Below are 18,470 nucleotides of genomic sequence, written 5' to 3'. Positions count from 1 at the left end.
CTCGTGGCGTGCAAAATGTGTAATTGCTTCTATTTCGACATCATCGTTCGATATGTCATAGAATATTTGGTAACAATTTGCTGCATTTTAATGATACGTATCAGGATCCTAGGGAATCAATTTAGGGTAAAAGAGTGGCAAACCTGATTGAAACAAGCGAACTGGAATGAAGCTTTCCAGAGAAGAAAATGAACAATTTTCCAAAGGATATTATTACATGGAAATGTCACAATAACTCACAACAATGATCATATACATTTGATAAAAGTTTTCTCAGAGAAAAGAAGATGAGGCAAACTTGAGAGTTTTTGTTCACAACAAACATTTGGTATCATAAATTATACGCGGTATAAAATTTTCATTATTGGAAAAAAATTAACATCACTATTCATTTGAAATATCAATATATTTCAAAATAAATAATTTATCATTGAATAATTTCTCAGATCTTACAACTGCCAATTACAATATCCGTATCGACGTGGAATAGTTAAATGTTCCGGCGACATCGAGGCAAACTTATTCGGGCATTTTCGAGGGGCGAGGTTATCAGGCGTCACCCGTGTCATTGTGTTAATATAGGAAACTATGTAAATTCTATTGAACGCAATTGAATTCGTCGATGGAGCGTCACGTTTATTCCATGCTCGGGGGATCATTAACGAGCGTGACCTGAAATTATGAAGCCTGCAATCATCGTCTAGCTAGTGACCAGATTAGTTATCGCCTATACGTGTCCTGTGATAGTCTACGCGTTCTGACTGGTGGGATGATTTCTTTTCTTCAATCTTCTCTATATTAATGTCTACCTTTCTTGTTTTTTAAATAGTGCAGTTGGAAGAAATTTTGCTTGTTGGAAAATATATTGGTAAATTTTATCGTTCCCTTACTGACATTTTTCCCTGTTTTTTGAAGTGACAGTGTAACTGGAAGACATTTTGCTTGTTGGAAAATATATAGATAGATTTTATTGTTCTCCTCTAATACCTGTTTTTTAAATAGTGTAGTTGGAAGACATTTTGCTTGTTGGAGAGTGTAGATAGATTTTATTGTTCCCTCACTGATATTTTTCCTTTTTTGAAGTGATAGCTGGAAGACATTTTGCTTGTTGGAAAATATATTGGTAAATTTTATTGTTCCCTTACTGACATTTTCCCCTGTTTTTTGAAGTGATAGTGTAGCTGGAAAATGTATTGGTAGATTTTACTGGTCCCTAACTAATACCTGTTTTTTAAATAGTGTAGTTGGAAGACATTTTGCTTGTTGGAGAGTGTAGATAGATTTTATTGTTTCCTCACTGATATTTTTTCTTTTTTGAAGTGATAGCTGGAAGACATTTTGCTTGTTGGAAAATATATTGGTAAATTTTATTGTTCCCTTACTGACATTTTCCCCTGTTTTTTGAAGTGATAGTGTAGCTGGAAAATGTATTGGTAGATTTTACTGGTCCCTAACTAATACCTGTTTTTTAAATAGTGTAGTTGGAAGACATTTTGCTTGTTGGAGAGTGTAGATAGATTTTATTGTTCCCTCGCTGATATTTTTCCTTTTTTGAAGTGATAGCTGGAAGACATTTTGCTTGTTGGAAAATATAGGTAGATTTTATTGTTCTCTAACTGATATTTTCCCCTGTTTTTTGAAGTGATAGTGTAGCTGGAAAATATATTGGTAGATTTTATTGATCCCTAACTGATATCTGCTCTGTTTTTTGATAGTGTAGCTGGAAGACATTTTGCTTGTAACTGGAAAATATATTGATGGATTTTATTGTTCTCTAACTGATATTTTCCCCTGTTTTTTGAAATGATAGCGTAGCTAGAAAATGTATTGGTAGATTTTATTGATTCTTAACTGATATCTGCCCTGTTTTTTGAAGTGATATTGTAGCTGGAAAATATATTGGTAGATTTTATTGATCCCTAACTGTCCTGTTTTTTGATAACATAATTGAAAGACATTATGCTTGTAGCTTGTAGGAAAATATATTTGTAGATTTTTCCTTCTTCTTCTTCTTATTATATATATATAATAACGATTATCTTTTTGATCTATTAGAAAAGTAAAGTGCAAAATCGTACAGATTCTGATCTTAAAATTATATTTGGATGGAAATCGAGCAAGAGATAAAATTCAAAATTATATGCTCGCATTACTTGGATTTTTCTGTTATACATATTGAAAATTATACGAATAACGTTTTCGTGGAATCGAGTAATTTATCCATTCTTTCTGCTAATGCAAATAGTCGCAAGAGAAAGAGAGACTAATATTCTTCTCTCGGAAGATTTTGAATGAAGTTCTCCAGTATGTGTGTGCGTATACGAAAGGGACAATTGAAAACTTAATTGGAATGTTATACGTTGGCAGGTTGCAAAGTTGCACAGTGAGTGGAGGGAATCGTTTCAGGAGTTGAGTTGCGAAGATTCAGGATAGTGGGTCGTCCCAGTTGCTCACGCTCGGCCGTTGTTAACAGAAATAGAACATTCATGATTTATCCTTTCGATAGGTTCGGTTTAGGATCCGCTTGTGTCCTCATGCAAATTGAAATCCTCGGTCTTGTATTTGAATTTCCATTAAGTTTTGACCAAGTTCAGCAATCTTTCAGAGTGCTGCATCAAATTATTAAAGAACCTCTTCGAAATACAGAAGTATTTTTCTTCTCTCCTCTTTTATTCTTAAACGAGGTTTAAGATTGTTCAAGTTTTTCACAAAACTGAAATTAATATCGAATTCAATTACAGTAATTTCTATTGGAACGAAGAGTCGTTAAACTTTTATCAATATCGTGTATACATGTAACATTTCCATTAATATTCCATTATTATTAACATTATTTTTGCGAGGCAGTATAAACTGTCAATCAGATTGGATTCGCAAACATACGGGTCGAGCATTTTTCAGAGATGTGGGGAAAAAATTGTTGGAATTAATTTCTTCAAAAATATTCAAGTTTTTTCCAAGATTTTTTTTTTTTTTCAAATTCGAATCCCGTTTTAAATCGTGTTTTTATTCAGAACGGGTCGAGCATTTTTCAGAGACGTGGAAAAAAATTGGATAGAACGAAATTCTTAAATATCCAAGTTTTTTCCAAGTTTTTTTTTTTTTTTTTTTTTTTACAATCGAAAAATTTTGATTCGTGTTTTCATTTCCAAAAATATCTTGCCAGATTCCTGAGATTTCGAGAATCCTGTTATCCGAATATTCGTCCAGTTTATTTGCACGAAACAGTTTCACGATCGTTTCACGAAAAATTCGAAAGTTGTAAAGTCAAATTTTACATTTCTCGAAATTATCCCGGTTTTTCCAAAAGGAATCGGGGTCTAGTCGAGAGAATTCCCAAGATTTCAAGAGGTAAATCCGATCGAATAATTACGAGAAACCAATAAAAATTCTCGAATCCTTTCCCGAATTCTCCCAAGTATTCCAAGAGCGAATGAATATTCAACGACACGCGACAATTCTCGAAATTTTTCAACAACTTGTTCCAACCTCGTTCGAAACTTGCATTAACACTAGACCATTTCACGTATACCTATTCCTACCACGAGCGGTCAAATGCCAAAAAGAAAAAACATTTATATCTTAATATAAAAGAAAGAGATTTTTGGATTCGTAAAGTAAACGATACAGAAAGTTGTGAATATTGAAAAATGGTTTGTATCTACACGATACAGGAAAACAAGTGATATGGCGATACAGTAACTTTGCATACAAGAAATTCCAAAGGAAATTTCAAGAACGGTCAATTGACCAACGCGCCTATTTGGTAGGTTTAGTGTTAACGGAAAATATTCGTCGTCGAGGAATAAGAATAAACAGAACTCGCTCGAGTTAACAAAATTGTTGTCAATTTGCCAAGAAATATCGTTTTCTTCGAAGCTGAGAAAAGAGGGCTCGCGAAAAATGATCGAGAAAGCGCGATAATCGTCATCCTCGTTGGCGTCATTCGCCTCGCCAGCCCCCCTTGGGGACATTCGAAGCCTCCTCCTCCTCTCTCTCTTCCTCTTAAAAGCCGCGCCAGGAGGGTGGTGGCGACCCCTTTCGACGTGGCAGAGGGGCAGTTATCGATTCTAGAGCCCTCCCTTCTCTCTCCACCCTCTCTCCCCCTACTTCCGGATGAAACGGCGTCAGGAGAAGCGCGTGTCGGCGACAGAGAGTGTTACGGTGGTTTTATCCCTCTCCCTTTCATCGAGCCGTCTCTCTTTCCTTCGATTCCTTCTAAAAATCCCTTCGTTCTCGCCTTCTTCTCTCGCCTCCCCCATCTCTTCCGAATGCCGCGCAACAACACCCGTTTCTTCTTTTTTCTAGCACATTTCGAGAAGGGAAGAGAAAAGGAAAACGAAAGATTTAAAGTTCGCTGAAATTTTATTTTTATCACTGAATGCGACGCCAGCAGCATCGCTATCTCATACTTGGTATCTATTTGTTTGTCCTCGTGTATATATATACTTCAAACGTTTCGTGATTTGCACGCAATTACGTATAATCGAATAATATCCATTCCAACCAAATTATATTTTATTTATCGTTTTCACTGCTCGTTTTTGTTTCTCGCGGATCTTCCTCGTCTTCTTCTTATGTAAAGTTAATCGATCTTGACTATCCCAATTCGAAAATAATCGAATGGAACAGCGAACACGAAAGTTAATAATTACACGTTAAAGATTATCACATGGATTATTATTATTATTATTATTATTATTATTATACAAGTTGACGATAGCACAGGTTTAATCTCACTTTTAATGTATACATTCATTATTTATGAACATTTCCAATTCCACTTCAATTTCGTCCAACTCTCAACATTTTTCCACGTTTCTCGGCTCAGTTTCTCTGCGAATGAACAGAATTCTTATCATATAATTATTCTCGACACCCTGTATGTACACGCGTTCCATCCCTCCCCCTCCTCCTTCCAACTCTATCTCTCGATTTTCCTTTCTCGCCATTTTTATTTCCTCAACGTCTATATATATATATATATATTTCTTTCTTCGTCCAACAAACTGGCTGCGCAATAACGCCACACCCGGTATATTCCGTCCCCTGCGTTTCTCTCTAATCATTCAGGCCACCCTGTGCTCGCTTCCCTTTGTTCCTCTCGTTCCACCCTGAAACTGGTCGAATGAGGACGAGAGCCAGGGGCGAGAGAGAGGAGGGAATATTGTTTACGAGATGAGAAAACAGGTATGTGTTCGTGTGTGGAGAGGAAGCGTCGAAAATAAATAAAGGGAAAAATGGGATTTTTCCAAATTCTTCTCGCGTGGCGACTGTTGGGCAACTTCGTTATCCTTCTTTTTAAATGGTAACAGCAATTTGGTGGCAGGTTTTGGGATTATCTTTATTTTCGATTGGTCGATTTTTGTTTTATTATGGAGGAGATAATAGGAAGCAGGATTATTTCGAATCGAAAGCTGCGCTTGTTGCGACGATATGTTCTTTTCTTTTGAAGTTTAACAAATATGTTGAAATCTTTCGAAGGATACGACACCTGTTCTTGGAGAAAAAATTCGTTTCGTTGATTTTTACTACGATACCTCGATCTCTAGTTGAGGAGAAAAAGTAAATTAACTTTTGGTCGTCTGTTTTTTTTTTCTTTTTTTTTTTTTTTGGTTATCACATCGCGCTAATGGAAAAGTTATAACGGTAGAATTTTTCCACCCGTTTATTATCACTATATTTTTTGATTAAACAAATTCATTTTGCCAATTGATTGAGAGAAGAAGAAAAACTTCGTCGGAATAAAGAGCGAAACGTACGAGCGAGTATGAGTATTAAAATAATCAGAATGATCGGAACATTTCTGGCTGTTTCGATTTCGTATTTCTGCGTGAAATCGTCGGGAAATCTCATTTGTTAGTTTTCTTTAATAAGCGTGAATCAAGCTTTGGCAACTTTTTCCATTTATTTCCACCCCTGCCACGGTTCGAACCTTCGATTTAACGAGGTTCAGCGTGGGTGGATGTGGCTGGATTTAGGTTAGATTAAGCTTTCTCTCTCTCTTTTTCTCTCTCGACCAATATTTCGATGTACGAAAAGAAATTTGAAAAAATTGAGGCAAGCAAGGGAAACGATATGTCCTTTTCTTTTGAAAGAAGCTCAACTTCATCGACAAATATCTTGAAATCGATGTCTATGAAATCTTTCGAAGAATACGACGAGTGAAGGTTTAATTTGAGAAAAGAAACCAAGCATCGAAAATTTAATTGAAGACAGAATTCCAAAATTCAATCCTCTTCTTTCGAAGAATTTCGATGAGTAAAGATTTAATTTAAAAAAAAAAAAAAAGAAAACAAGCGAGGAAAATTTAATTAAAAACAGAATTCGATCTAAAATTTTCAATCTTTTTCTTTCGAAGAATTTCCACGAATAAAGAGCTTTAATTTGAAAAAAAGAAAAAAAAGAAAAACGAAAATTTAATTGAAGACAAAAAATGATCCCAAATTTTCAATCTTCTTCTTTCGAAGGATAATACGACAAATAAAGATTTAATTTGAAAAAAAAGAAAACAAGCAACGAAAATTTAATTGAAGCCAGAATTCGATCCAAAATTTTCAATCTTCTTCTTTCGAAGAATTTCGATGAGTAAAGATTTAATTTAAAAAAAAAAAAAGAAAACAAGCAAGGAAATTTTAATTGAAGCCAGAATTCGATCCAAAATTTTCAATCTTTTTCTTTCGAAGGATAATACGACAAATAAAGATTTAATTTGAAAAAAAAAAAAAGAAAACAAGCAACGAAAATTTAATTGAAGCCAGAATTCGATCCAAAATTTTCAATCTTCTTTTTTCGAAAAATTTCCACGAATAAAGAGCTTTAATTTGAAAAAAAGAAAAAAAAAAAGAAAAGAAGAGAAACGAAAATTTAATTGAAGACAAAGAGAAAATGACGAATAATATTTCTTACGAGAAAGAAAATTATCCTCGACTGACACGAACTTTCTTTCGAGATTGGGCGAGGCGAAAATGACGAAAACCGAGGAGGCGTGGCGGCTTTTCCCTCCGCGGTACCAAATTTGCCAGTTTGTTTAGCGGGAAGAGAGAATCGGTATAACAGTATCCGAGCTGTGTAAAACGTTTACGTAGCCGTAAGGTGCATCGAGTGGAACGGTTTCTAACTCGCACACTCCATTTCCGGTTGGCCGCCAGGAGAGTTTGCACCAGGCTGCAACTCGTAATTGGGTCATTTCGATGATACTATCCTGAACATTCGATTCATCGCCTCCTTACGCCTCGTTATCGCGTTTAAGAGCTTTGAAATAATGATAAAAAGCTGCAGGCAGATCATTTTTCTTTTCTTTTCTTTTCCTTTCTTTCTTTTTTTTTTTTTTCTTCAATTCTGTGCAAACTTTTCAAAAGAAATGTATTCGTATAACTTTGTATTCGTTGAAAACAACGTTCAATGATCGCGTTGTCAGAAAGCAAGATTGCACGATCCTTTCGTATATTTTTGTAGATCAATCGTGTTTACATCGATCAAGTGATCGTGCAATTTTTTTCTTTTCGAAGTTAAATGAAACGAAATTAAGGGAGGCTCTTTTTTGAGTAAATTATTTAATATTTATTGTTGCTTCGTCTATGGTTAACCAACATTTTACTTTTGTAAAAAAACCGTAAGAATTAAGGTTAATTAATCAATCAAGGTTCGATCCAATTACGATAATTAATGTTTAACCAGCAAACACATCGATTTTTTTTATGTTAAACTTTTTAGACTCGTATTATAAGAAAACAAGTTTGACGCCGAGCGGATTAATTAATACGACGATTCGTTGCACAATATAATCAGAATTTTTTTTATTTTTACATTGGGTAAAATAATATTTAAATTAACTTGCAACTGTAAATAACATTTACTCGATTGTGCTCGATTTTATTGGATTTCAATTGGAACATTTCACGTGGAACAACGTTTGATACAAATAAATAGACGAAAGTTCGCCAGAAGAGGAAGAAAATAAGTTTCATGGATAAATCAAAGGTTGAAGAATGGATCTAAATAAACTATTGTTACGATCTGTTCAATTATTCATGAACAATATTATATTGTATATTCAAACTATAATCGAGGCGTGATGATTAACCCGGACGATTTTTCACAGACTGGCAAAGTCTTCTTCCATGGAAGAAGAAAAAGAAGAAGAAGAAAATAAAAAAAAAAATAAGTCGTCGTCCAAGTTTATTGCGTGTCCAACCTTAAAGCTCTCCCCTGTTTTCCACTGTGCCTCCCCTGTTTTTCTGTTTGTTGCACGCTTGTTGATTGAAATAATTTTTATTTTATCGCTGGGAGGAAGTGCGCGCATTTGTTTGCTTTCTGAACATTCTATTCTGCTCCATTTATCATAATATTTCGCGCGGAGAGAGAGAGAGAGAGAGAGAGAGAGAAGAGAGAGGTCAATAAAGAAATTGGATCACAAATATCGCAACATTCAGCGAAAAACGTGCGAGTAAACGCGTGAACCCCGTTTTTCCTTCGATTCGACGAAGTGAATTTTGAAAAAGAGTATCGAAATTTCGCGAAAACGCGTTGAAAGCCCAATGAATTTAATGCAAATTTTCCATTGCACGATTCCATATTCATATAATATTTATAACTAATAAATTTGTTAACGGTACAAATTCGTTTAATTCCTTGCGCGGATTAAATACATTTTAATTATTCGTTTCTGGAGATTAGTTTAACTGATTCAATTTCTGAAATATTCAGTCCTCTAGGAAACTCGTTCTCGATCGATTCATTTTTTTCTTCTTTCTTTTTATCTTTAATCAAAGAAGAGAGATTGACTTCTCGACTTCTTTCTCAAGTTCAACACTCGATGCTGTATTTGATTCTGTCTTTCGTTACATCGATTCGGCCATTTTGTAACGTTTTCCTCCATTTCCAACTTCCTCTCTTTTTCAAACTTCCATCCTTCGCCATCTTTCAAATGTTCAAATATTATGAACAGCGGTGTCTGATGCGCTACATCACAATTAGAAACGCTTTGATCGAACACTGCCAGTTATTACTGTTCACTAGGTTCATTAAAGCCCCCTCCCCTCCACCCAGTTTAATCGAGTTACGCCAAGTCAATCAGCTGGCTTTCATTACTTCCAAAAACGACCCGGTGCTCCCTCCTTCCATATTTGTCGACAATAATCTAATAATCGTTTGTTTTCGAATATATAAATCTACGATTCTGAAATTCTTAACAGTAATAAACTCGATAATCATTTTTGCAACCATTGATAAGATCAGGAATAGGAGTAATATTTATAAATTTATGGATACATTTCATTTCAAGGATTAGAATCAGAAGAATAATCGAATTTGTGAAGAAGCTGTTCCCAGCTTATTAAGCAACGATAAATTTCTTCCAGGGTCTCTCATCTCTTCCAATATCATGTATTTCCAAAGTATTTCCTATAAAGGCAAAAATATGGAAAGAGTTTTCAACAGACGTGATATTCCATAAAGAGGAAAGTTGAAAATTGGTTGAAAAAAGAAGAAGAAGAAACAAATTACACTTTTCCCGCGATTGTTCCCCATCTAGTGAAAATTTATTATCACGTTGATGTGATCCATAATACTTAATAATATTTGCAGATCAATCCACCATTTATTCGTCCTTTCATCATACACACACACGCACACACACACATATATATATATATGAAGTAGAAAGAAAAGAATTTCGGGACAGCTGCCTCGAGAGGGGTTGAGGCGTCCCTGTGTGTAAGTGAAAAATATTGGAAAAATATTCAAGACGCGTGGACCGATGAATGCGAGGACGATGCTTCTGTAAAATTCTATGCATTCCTAAAAGGGTTCTCTACGGCGGATGAGACACTGGCATACACTGGTTAAGAAGACCGCGTTACTTTTTACATTATCCCCACACGTTCGTCTGAATATCAAACTTAAGCTTTCGGGTTAAGTAAATTCCTCGTTTCTACTATCTTCTCTTTCTCTCTGAAAAATATCAAGTACATATATATACAATCAAAAATATTTGCAAGCTATTTCATCCTGAAGTGTTCATCCTAAAAACCTTATAGTCATCTTAAATATGTTAAATATTGTTCGCGTAGAGAGAAAGAGAAATAAAATTGGAAATAATGAGAAGTAGAGTCAAAAAAATATGTATTTGTCGATGGCGTAGAAGATTGCAAGGATAGTTTGAGGAAGGTTTATGGCGGTGTTTCGATGCAATTGGAGAATTTCGCGATTCGGGGGACGCCATTGCCACGATATCTCGCGCTAGTTGGCAGCCGGCCCATGGAAATAAAACGCGTCTCAACCCCCTCCTCGATATTTCACAATTCTCCAAAGACTTTTTGCAGTTGGACCAGTTTGAACAGCCTCCATTTCTTGGATTTCGATTCGATTTTTCCTCGTAATAAGCCTCCAACTGATTCTTTAATCTTTAATTTTTCAAGTATTAAGTATTTATTTTGAAAATTTCAAGTATTTTTCCACTATCGTTGTATCTTAAGGATAATCTTAATCTCAGGAAATGTTGAAAAAGTTTCTTTTTAAATTTTCACAAATTTTCGAAATAATCGACAAGGATGAATCGACAAGGATTGGAGTAGAAATTAATTTATTCGAGGGAAATGTTATTCGACAGTTTCTCTCGAAAGGAGCTTTTTCACGAGTTCATCCATGTTTTCGACCCGTGAGAATCGGCTTTAATCGGCTTACAGCTTAATAACTTCTGCGCAAGATATATAGCAGGCAAAAAGCACGAGGCTTGTTTTCCAAATTTTCAATCCGTTATTTTTTTTAAAAATCTCCGAGAATCCGATCGAATCAACAAGTGTTGGAAATTACGCGACTTTTCCGACTGTTGTTCCACAAGATATTCACGCAAGGGATTTAATTCAAAAGTCTTTAATGAATCGTCTTTAATAAATTTTGTCGTTACAGAAAGATTTAGAATTTTGTTGTTCAAAATTGTCGCAATTACGGTTGCATGGAAGTACGGGTGTATCGGGGAGGCAAGAAATTATTGATCTGTTCCATGCACTTATATAACTTGACCTGTTTTTTTTTTTTTCATTTCCGTTTGCGTAGGCCGCATATCTCATTTGCCGGATGCATACCACCGTCTGAGTATTTTCGCCCACCCCTTTGGATGTACGCGAATTCGTGAATTCTATTTTGAACATTATAGCTCGTGTTTCCCCGCAAAAGTTTGCGAATTTTAATTTTTTTTTTCTTTTTTTTGAAAAACACAAATTGATACGAAAGAAGTTGATAAGTTGATAAAACGCTATAAAAATTGTTTACAAGAACTTTTTAATCAACTTTTAGTTTATCACGCGAATGCTTGGGGAGATATAAAGGAGGAATATAATATGTATATATATCACGACTTGCTCCAATTCTCGGACAAACTACTGCCAACGTCGATCGATTTGCGAGCTTTTCATGCTTTGGAAAAAAGACAGAGAGGAAAGAAAATATCGCTTCTTCCTTGAAGCAAGGAATCCTTCCACATGCGAATAACTCCTCTAACCGGATTACGATGTATTCAAATCGTTTTGTCGCTTGATTGACGCGCACGAAAAAAAAAAAAAATCAATGTTACTGTAATATTTAATAAAAATCTATATCTTTCTTTCCTTGAAACGTTTAAAATTTATTATCTGGACAAACAAACTGGATAAACAAATATTTCGAAGAATAAGTGTTACAAAATATGTGCAATTTCTCTTTTTTAAATAATAATAACTTCACTTTGAAAAGAATCACTTTTTACATCTCACGCATCAAAAAAAGGTATACAATTTTTCTTTCAAACAAATAACTTCACTTTAAAAAGAATCACCTTCTAGATTTCATGCATAAAAAAAAAGTTTTCGAATCAATAATCAGATGTTCCAAATTTATTACGAGATGTTATAAGCGAATATGTTAAAAAATAATTGTTTACGAAAGTATACAATTTTTCTTTCAAACAAATAACTTCACTTTAAAAAGAATCACGCATGAAAAAAAAATTTCCAAATCAACGAATGGCGAGAAATGGTTCATGCAGACTTACCAGACCAATCGCCTTGCCTTGAAATTGCAGAAGCGGCCTCGGCGGACGTAGCTGGTAGCAAAACGAACAGCGAGACGGCAGAAGTTTTCGCCGTGGCGAAGTTCCCCTCGTCCGCTGCATCGTCGTCCACCACGTCGTCTTTGTCGAGCGTGGACGCCAGGATGGTCGCCTCTGCCCACAATCTCGACGATCTGACCGCTGGCCATCCGGCGAACGTGAACGGCGACCGCCAGCAACAGCAGCAGGAGAAACACGGCCACATTTACAGAAGCGCCCAGCAGACGGCCCAGGACAAGAGGAGCAGGCTGAGCAACGTGATCAACAATCTAAGAAAAAAGGTGCCCGACCCCAGGAACGGGGAATCGGCGAGGAAGGAGACGGAGGACGATAGGAACAGCGTGGAGAGAAATCTGGAGACCCTGGAAAAGTACGTGATGACGGTGTTGAACGGTGTGATCAAGGACGAGGAGAAGGACAGAGAGGTAAGTAAGAAGAAGGAGGCCGAGAAGAAGAAGGAGGGTGGCGGCAAGTTGAGCGAGGATCAGGAAGACGAGGACCCGAAGGGTTTGGCCGCCAAGTTCGAGCCCTCGAAGCCTAACGAGAGCAGGACAGAGGCTGCTGTTTTCCTGTCCTCTGAACAACCTGACAAGCTTGACCCGACCAAGGAGTTCACTTTGGAACATCATAAAATTGATGCGAGGGGCGAGAACTCCTCGAGGAGCGAAGAGAACACGTCTGTTCGCGCTGCGCGCAAGGGCAGCCAGGAGAGAGGCCTGCCCGACGATATCGGCAAGGAGAAAGAGAGCTGTAAAATCAAGAGAGGGGAAGAGGAGGACAATGGTTGCATCGGCAACAACAACAAGTGTCCCTCCAAGGAAACGAAGTGCGAGGAACAGTCTGCCCAAGAGACGGGGAGGAATAATGATAATCAGGAAGAGGAGAAGAGGGAAAATCGTTCCCTGGGAACGATCATCATGGAGAGATTGAGCGAGAGTATGTCGTCGGATGGAAACGTCGTGGAGGGGAACGTGGACGACGCGAAAGAGGAGCGCGAGGAATTGGCCTCCGACAACGTCGAGTTGAGAAACGTTTGCAGAGATTTGTTGAACGATCTGTTGAACGATATCAATCAATTGATCGACGAGAACAGGCAGAACAAAGAGGAAACGAGGGCACCGCAATTGGACAGCGAAGAATCGAAGGATTCTTCCAGGACTGTTCAAGATTTCGCTATGACGAGTCTTCATTGCAGTCTGCCCCTGGATAAAGTGGCCTCGGTGTTGCAGAATTGTCAGACGAGCGAATTGACCGCTCCTCAATCGCCTTCTTCCTCTTCCTCTTCTTCTTCTTCTTCTTCCTCTTCCTCTCAGGGCTCCAAGTCTCCCAGCAAACCATCCTCTCCCACCGTCAGGCATCTCTGCCTGTACTGCGATCGAAAGTTCATGTCGATATCCCTGAGGCAACGGCACACCGAGAGAGTTCATCAGCAAGGGGGTGGCAGAAGGTCGGAAAGGAACTCGAGGAAACCGTCGCAGAACTGCCAGTATTGCTCTGATAAATGCGCGGAAAGCTTGGAAGGTTTGTTCCAGCATATGATTGGCAGCCATGGAGACAGGTACCATGCTTGTTTGCAGTGCTCTACCAGGTACCTCACCAGGGAGGCCCTAGCGGTTCATATGAACGAGAATCACGGTGTGAATCTCACGGAAAGGAATCTTCAAATTCAGGTACGATCGAAGTTTTCCTAATTTTTTTGGCCCCTCCAAATTCGGGTCAAAATTTCTTTCCCGCACCAAGTAATAAGTTTTCCACAATTTTTGTAGTCTCTTCTTCCGCAGGAGAAGTTGAAGGAATCTTCCCCCTGCAAGGAGCTAGGCAACCAAAGTCCCCACGACAGAGCGGATCCGTCGAACCCCAAAGAGAGAAGAGCCGAGGAATCATCTGATCATGAACACCGAGCGGAGAACACCAGTTTGCTGAAACCGATGCACCCGGTGAAAGACAACTTCAGCAATCCAGGAAGCCCGGAGTTCGACAGCTCGTTTTACAGCAGCGTGAGCTGCAACATCCGGGAGAATCTTCTGCATCATTTGGACGGCAAACTTCAGAGCTCGTCGTCAACGATCACGTCCAACAGCGTGTCGATGACGGAGGTGAAACCTCCACAACAGCAACAATCGCAGCAGCAACAACAACAACAACAACAACAGTCCTATTACGAGCACAACGTTAATCAGATACAATTCCCGATAGATATATCGTTGACAGCCGCAACGCCGGTTTATTCTAAGGAATATAGTAGCGAGGAGTACGAGAATAATAGCGAATACGCCCAAAAGCCTGGTAAGAGCAATAGGTCCCATCCTAGGCGAGTGTCTTTTGAGAAGTACAACTTTCCTAGGAAGTACGATGGGAAAGAGCAGTGGACCTGCTCGATAAAAGATCTCAGCAAGTTCGATATATCCACTCAATTGTCCCTGAGGAAGAAACAGCAACTACTCAAGGAGCGTATAAGTCTGAACAGATTGCATCATCAGCTCACCCTTCTCGAGCCATGCGAGATCGTCCAGAATGAACAGAATCACGGCTCTAAAAGTCTCGACATAGCTAACGATTCGGGCTTAGTCGTTGCGAACGATCCGGATATTGAACAGACATCTCGTTGCGAGGCTCTGAAGTCGCCGATGGAGAACAAACGCGAATGTTCTGATGTGAAGTCGCTTCAGGGTACAGAGTTCACTGTAGAATTTGGGAATTTTCTGAGGTTAAGGAAATGGGACGAGAAGATGACGATCGAGGCTGCCAAAAATCAGGAAGTTGTTTATGCCGAGTTGACAGGGGAATGGTCGAGGCCGAGGGTCTACATCTGCGGCGCTTGCGCTTCCAAACATGTGAGTTTCTGGATGGAAAACTGTTTCATTGAGCAGAGATCAATTCTAGGAATAATTCTAATTTCAGGTCAGAAAGTATTCCAAGTTATAATTAGAAAGAGATTTTCTTAAATTAATTTTGGAATAAATATTGACAATGTTTGTTGTTAGATAGAACTTTCTTTGAATTAATTGTTCATTGATTCTTTTTTTTTTTTTTTTTTTTTTTTGTATTAATCGTTTCGTTGCATTTTTAGTCTTTCGATCATTGAAAGATTTTGATTCACAAGATAGCATTTTAAAATAAAATCCATTTAAGATATTTAACCTTATCAAGATGTCTGACATTTATAAGCGATTAATTAATTAATCAGACCTCTCGATTGGTAACTATCGATCGGATTGCAAACTGGTGAAAGGACATCTCTTCGTATTGATTGACAATTAGTAGCTATCATCGAACGATTCGATTACGACTATAATACTCCTGTCTTTCAAATTTTCAAATCCATCGTAATGTTCGTCATTATAATCGTTAATCATTGTCATTACATCCGATAATTGCAAAAAAATTTTTTCACAAAATAAACGAATCAGAATGTAGAATTCTACTTGAAGATTTTCTTCCTCGTCTTAGAATATTTTTTTCATTGCAGGTAACCTTGAAAGATATGGAGGACCATAAAGTGATGACTCATCCAAATGTCTGGTGTTCGCATTTCGAGTTCTCCGGTGATCAAAGAGAACTGTATAAACATTTGTTTCTACCAGGAAAGGATATGCCTACAGCAAAAGCAAGAACGGCTATTTTACCAGAAAAGGTGTGCACCAAGTGTTCAAAGAACTGTACGACTTTACCAGAGTTGCATAGGCACATGTTGGAGTGTGGAGGAGATCAAGCTTGGTTATTAGGACTGTTTGGCAATGGAAAGAAAAAGTGCAAATGGAGACCGTTTGGAAGTCGTAGTAGAAGACGAAGGCAGCGTGGTATGAAGAGAAACATCCAAAATTCTCAAACTCCAAGAGTGAATACTCCTAAAGAAAAACAACCCACGGGGCCGAGGGTTAGACCCAGTGATAGTGAGTGATTCTTTCTGTATATTGCATTCTTATATATATATATATTCTACATATTCTACAATTTTTTCATAAAAATGCTTACCTTTAATTTCTTTAATTAACCAAAAGTTAATAGTATATTTTTAATGGGCAATGTTATTAATTTTATTACATGGAAAAATTCAGGGAGAAATTAAGAGAGATTCTAAACTCTACTTCATTTTTAATTTTGCTTTTTATTAAAACTTGTTTTATAACAAAAAAATACAACATATGCGGAAGCTAATAAAAAACGAACATAAATAGGAACACAAAGAGAATTTGTTAATCAAGTCAGAAAAGCGTTTAATTACTGCATTAATTCGAACTTTGTTTCATTTAATTGAAATTTACTTATCCGGTGTTTTCTTTCTGCTATAGAATAATTACCATCACGACAAGACATATTATAACTTGAAACTTATTAAATATTAATAACCATTAACATACTTGTATTAATTATATTTTGTTTGTATTCTTATGTAAGTTGTTTCAAACTGTGCATTAAAAACATGATAGCTCTTCTATAAATAAATATTAAATGAATATTTAATAAACTATTGAAGTATAATATAGCTTTTGTGATATATCCTTTTGTACATGTGAATAATTTCAATAATTCATTGTTAATAAAACTTTTTCTTTTTCTTCTTTTTCACGTGATATTATAACAATGTTTTTATTTTATTTTAAAAATTTTTAATAATTTTATATTAATAACTCGTCTGTTTTTATCTCTGTTCACAGGGGAAAGCATACAAAAGATGTTGGCCAACTTACCTCCCAAAAGGGCTACTAGAAAAGTATTGCAAGACAATACATTGAAGACACAGGGTAGACTACGTACTGTAAGTATTGAATATCATTTAAACAATTTAATTAGCTTTGTCCTAGATTGTCAGTTTCAGTGTTTCATTTGTGTTTCAACATTTGTGAAATAACACCAAAATTACTATCCAAGTGCTATATTGATACTAAGCAGAATTAACTAATACAAACAATGAAATAATACATACTAAAAAGTTTCATTAAAACAATTACATAATAAATAGCATTTTTTCTATTAAAGTAGCATTAATTCTATTAAAAGAAATTCTACGATACTCATAGAGTTATTTTTTTTTTTCTGATTTCAAATTCTCATTATATTTAATATTACGATTTAATTATAAAAGAATATTATCCAACTACACGATACATGAAATACGACAAAAAATATTTTCTTTTATCTGCAACTTTTAACTTAAAGTTGCAAACTTATACCATTTTTCTCGTTCAAAAAATTTCCAAAGTGCAAGTATACATCTTAATAATGTTAAGAACGTAAAACATAAGAGTATTCACTGATTTAGAAAAGTATTATTATGTAGAGAGATTTTTTTAAGCTATAAAAAAATTTATAAAAGTACTATTAATTGAGATATAACCCGATGCCAACGAATGAACCGCATGATGACTTAAAACATGCACAACATTTGGCAGTTGATTGAAATTAGACGAAAGAGCGACTCGCAAGCAACTTCGGTTAGTGAATGACCTGAATCCTAACTATGTACGAAAAAGATGAAACTCAATAATGACAAGGCAATAACACAGACCGGCTCCGGCTGGACGACACAGATATAAGTGGAGTATTGATTATACAACACAGCTTGTCCGCACGTGCACGTATGTCCAATACTTACAGTGCAGTGGATCAGATGCACACAGTAGAAAGGATACGTCCACGTAATCACGGTGTATAAGATAGTTTTTACTCTGATTCCAATTGATTCGTGGAAAATTAGAAAATCTTTTCCTCAGGATAAATATTTTAAATCAGAGTTATAGAGTTTTATCTTTAGCTTAAGGCATTATTGATCATACATACATGAGATGCTTTTTGATCTTTTGAAGAACCGGCACACTGAATTGATCCATTGATAAACTAAGTTTCTCCAAGTTTTCGTCGATGCAAACATTTGAATGTTTGAACTGTCTGGTTCCAATCAGGGAAAATCAGGAAATTTAGAAATTTTTGATGGTTTTTTTCCTATTTTCTTGTGATTTTCATTTTCAACGATCGAATAAAAACAATTTTCCAGAATTGTTACCCCCTCAAGTGTATTTTTTAGGAAAATTGGAGAATCTTTCCAATTGATTCTTCCTCGAAGAATTTTGTTAAAAAATTGATTTCAAATAACAGCGCGATTTCCAGAGAGTTAAACAATTTTACGAAGCAATCCCAGATTACATTACTCGACGATGTACATTTCTCATTCCTTAACCCTTTCGCTGCTACGAGCGACTATAGTCGCTCTGCACAAGATGGAATTATTGCGCATCGAGTGTCTTTCTTTTCTTATCTTTTTTTTCTTCTTCAATAAAGTCCGTCAAAGCAACTCGGATCGCGGCACATCTCTGGCGCGGCGGAGAAGTCGGCTTAACCCTATCAATAATTTTTACGATAAAAATCTTCTTTCTGCGTACGA

General features: G+C 36.5%; 1 protein-coding gene and 1 long non-coding RNA gene across 3 annotated transcripts in view; one reads left to right on the top strand and one right to left on the bottom strand.

Annotated features, from left to right (window-relative positions):
- The window catches only part of LOC100867285 (uncharacterized), a 73,095-nt gene that overhangs the window by 36,570 nt on the left and 18,055 nt on the right, over positions 1–18,470 (top strand). Inside the window, exons 3-6 of one of the 2 annotated variants that reach the window (XM_086906159.1) lie at positions 12,062–13,758; positions 13,855–14,922; positions 15,558–15,981; positions 16,747–16,847. In XM_086906159.1, coding sequence (XP_086762285.1) covers positions 12,062–13,758; positions 13,855–14,922; positions 15,558–15,981; positions 16,747–16,847 — 3,290 coding nt within the window. The remainder of the gene's footprint in view (positions 1–12,061; positions 13,759–13,854; positions 14,923–15,557; positions 15,982–16,746; positions 16,848–18,470) is intronic. The other variant, XM_086906160.1, reaches the window with a different exon arrangement.
- LOC147657928 (uncharacterized) lies at positions 15,845–17,493 on the bottom strand. Its single transcript, XR_015291596.1, has 3 exons — positions 17,263–17,493; positions 16,780–16,845; positions 15,845–15,936 (listed from the first exon to the last, which is right to left on the bottom strand). It is a non-coding gene; the product is annotated as an uncharacterized LOC147657928 (long non-coding RNA).

This window comes from Apis florea, unplaced genomic scaffold, assembly GCF_048593485.1.
Source record: "Apis florea isolate Af1SG1 unplaced genomic scaffold, ASM4859348v1 contig_2492_pilon, whole genome shotgun sequence".
In the NCBI taxonomy this organism is placed as follows: Eukaryota; Metazoa; Arthropoda; class Insecta; order Hymenoptera; family Apidae; genus Apis; species Apis florea.
This window is presented reverse-complemented; position numbering and strand designations above follow the sequence as displayed.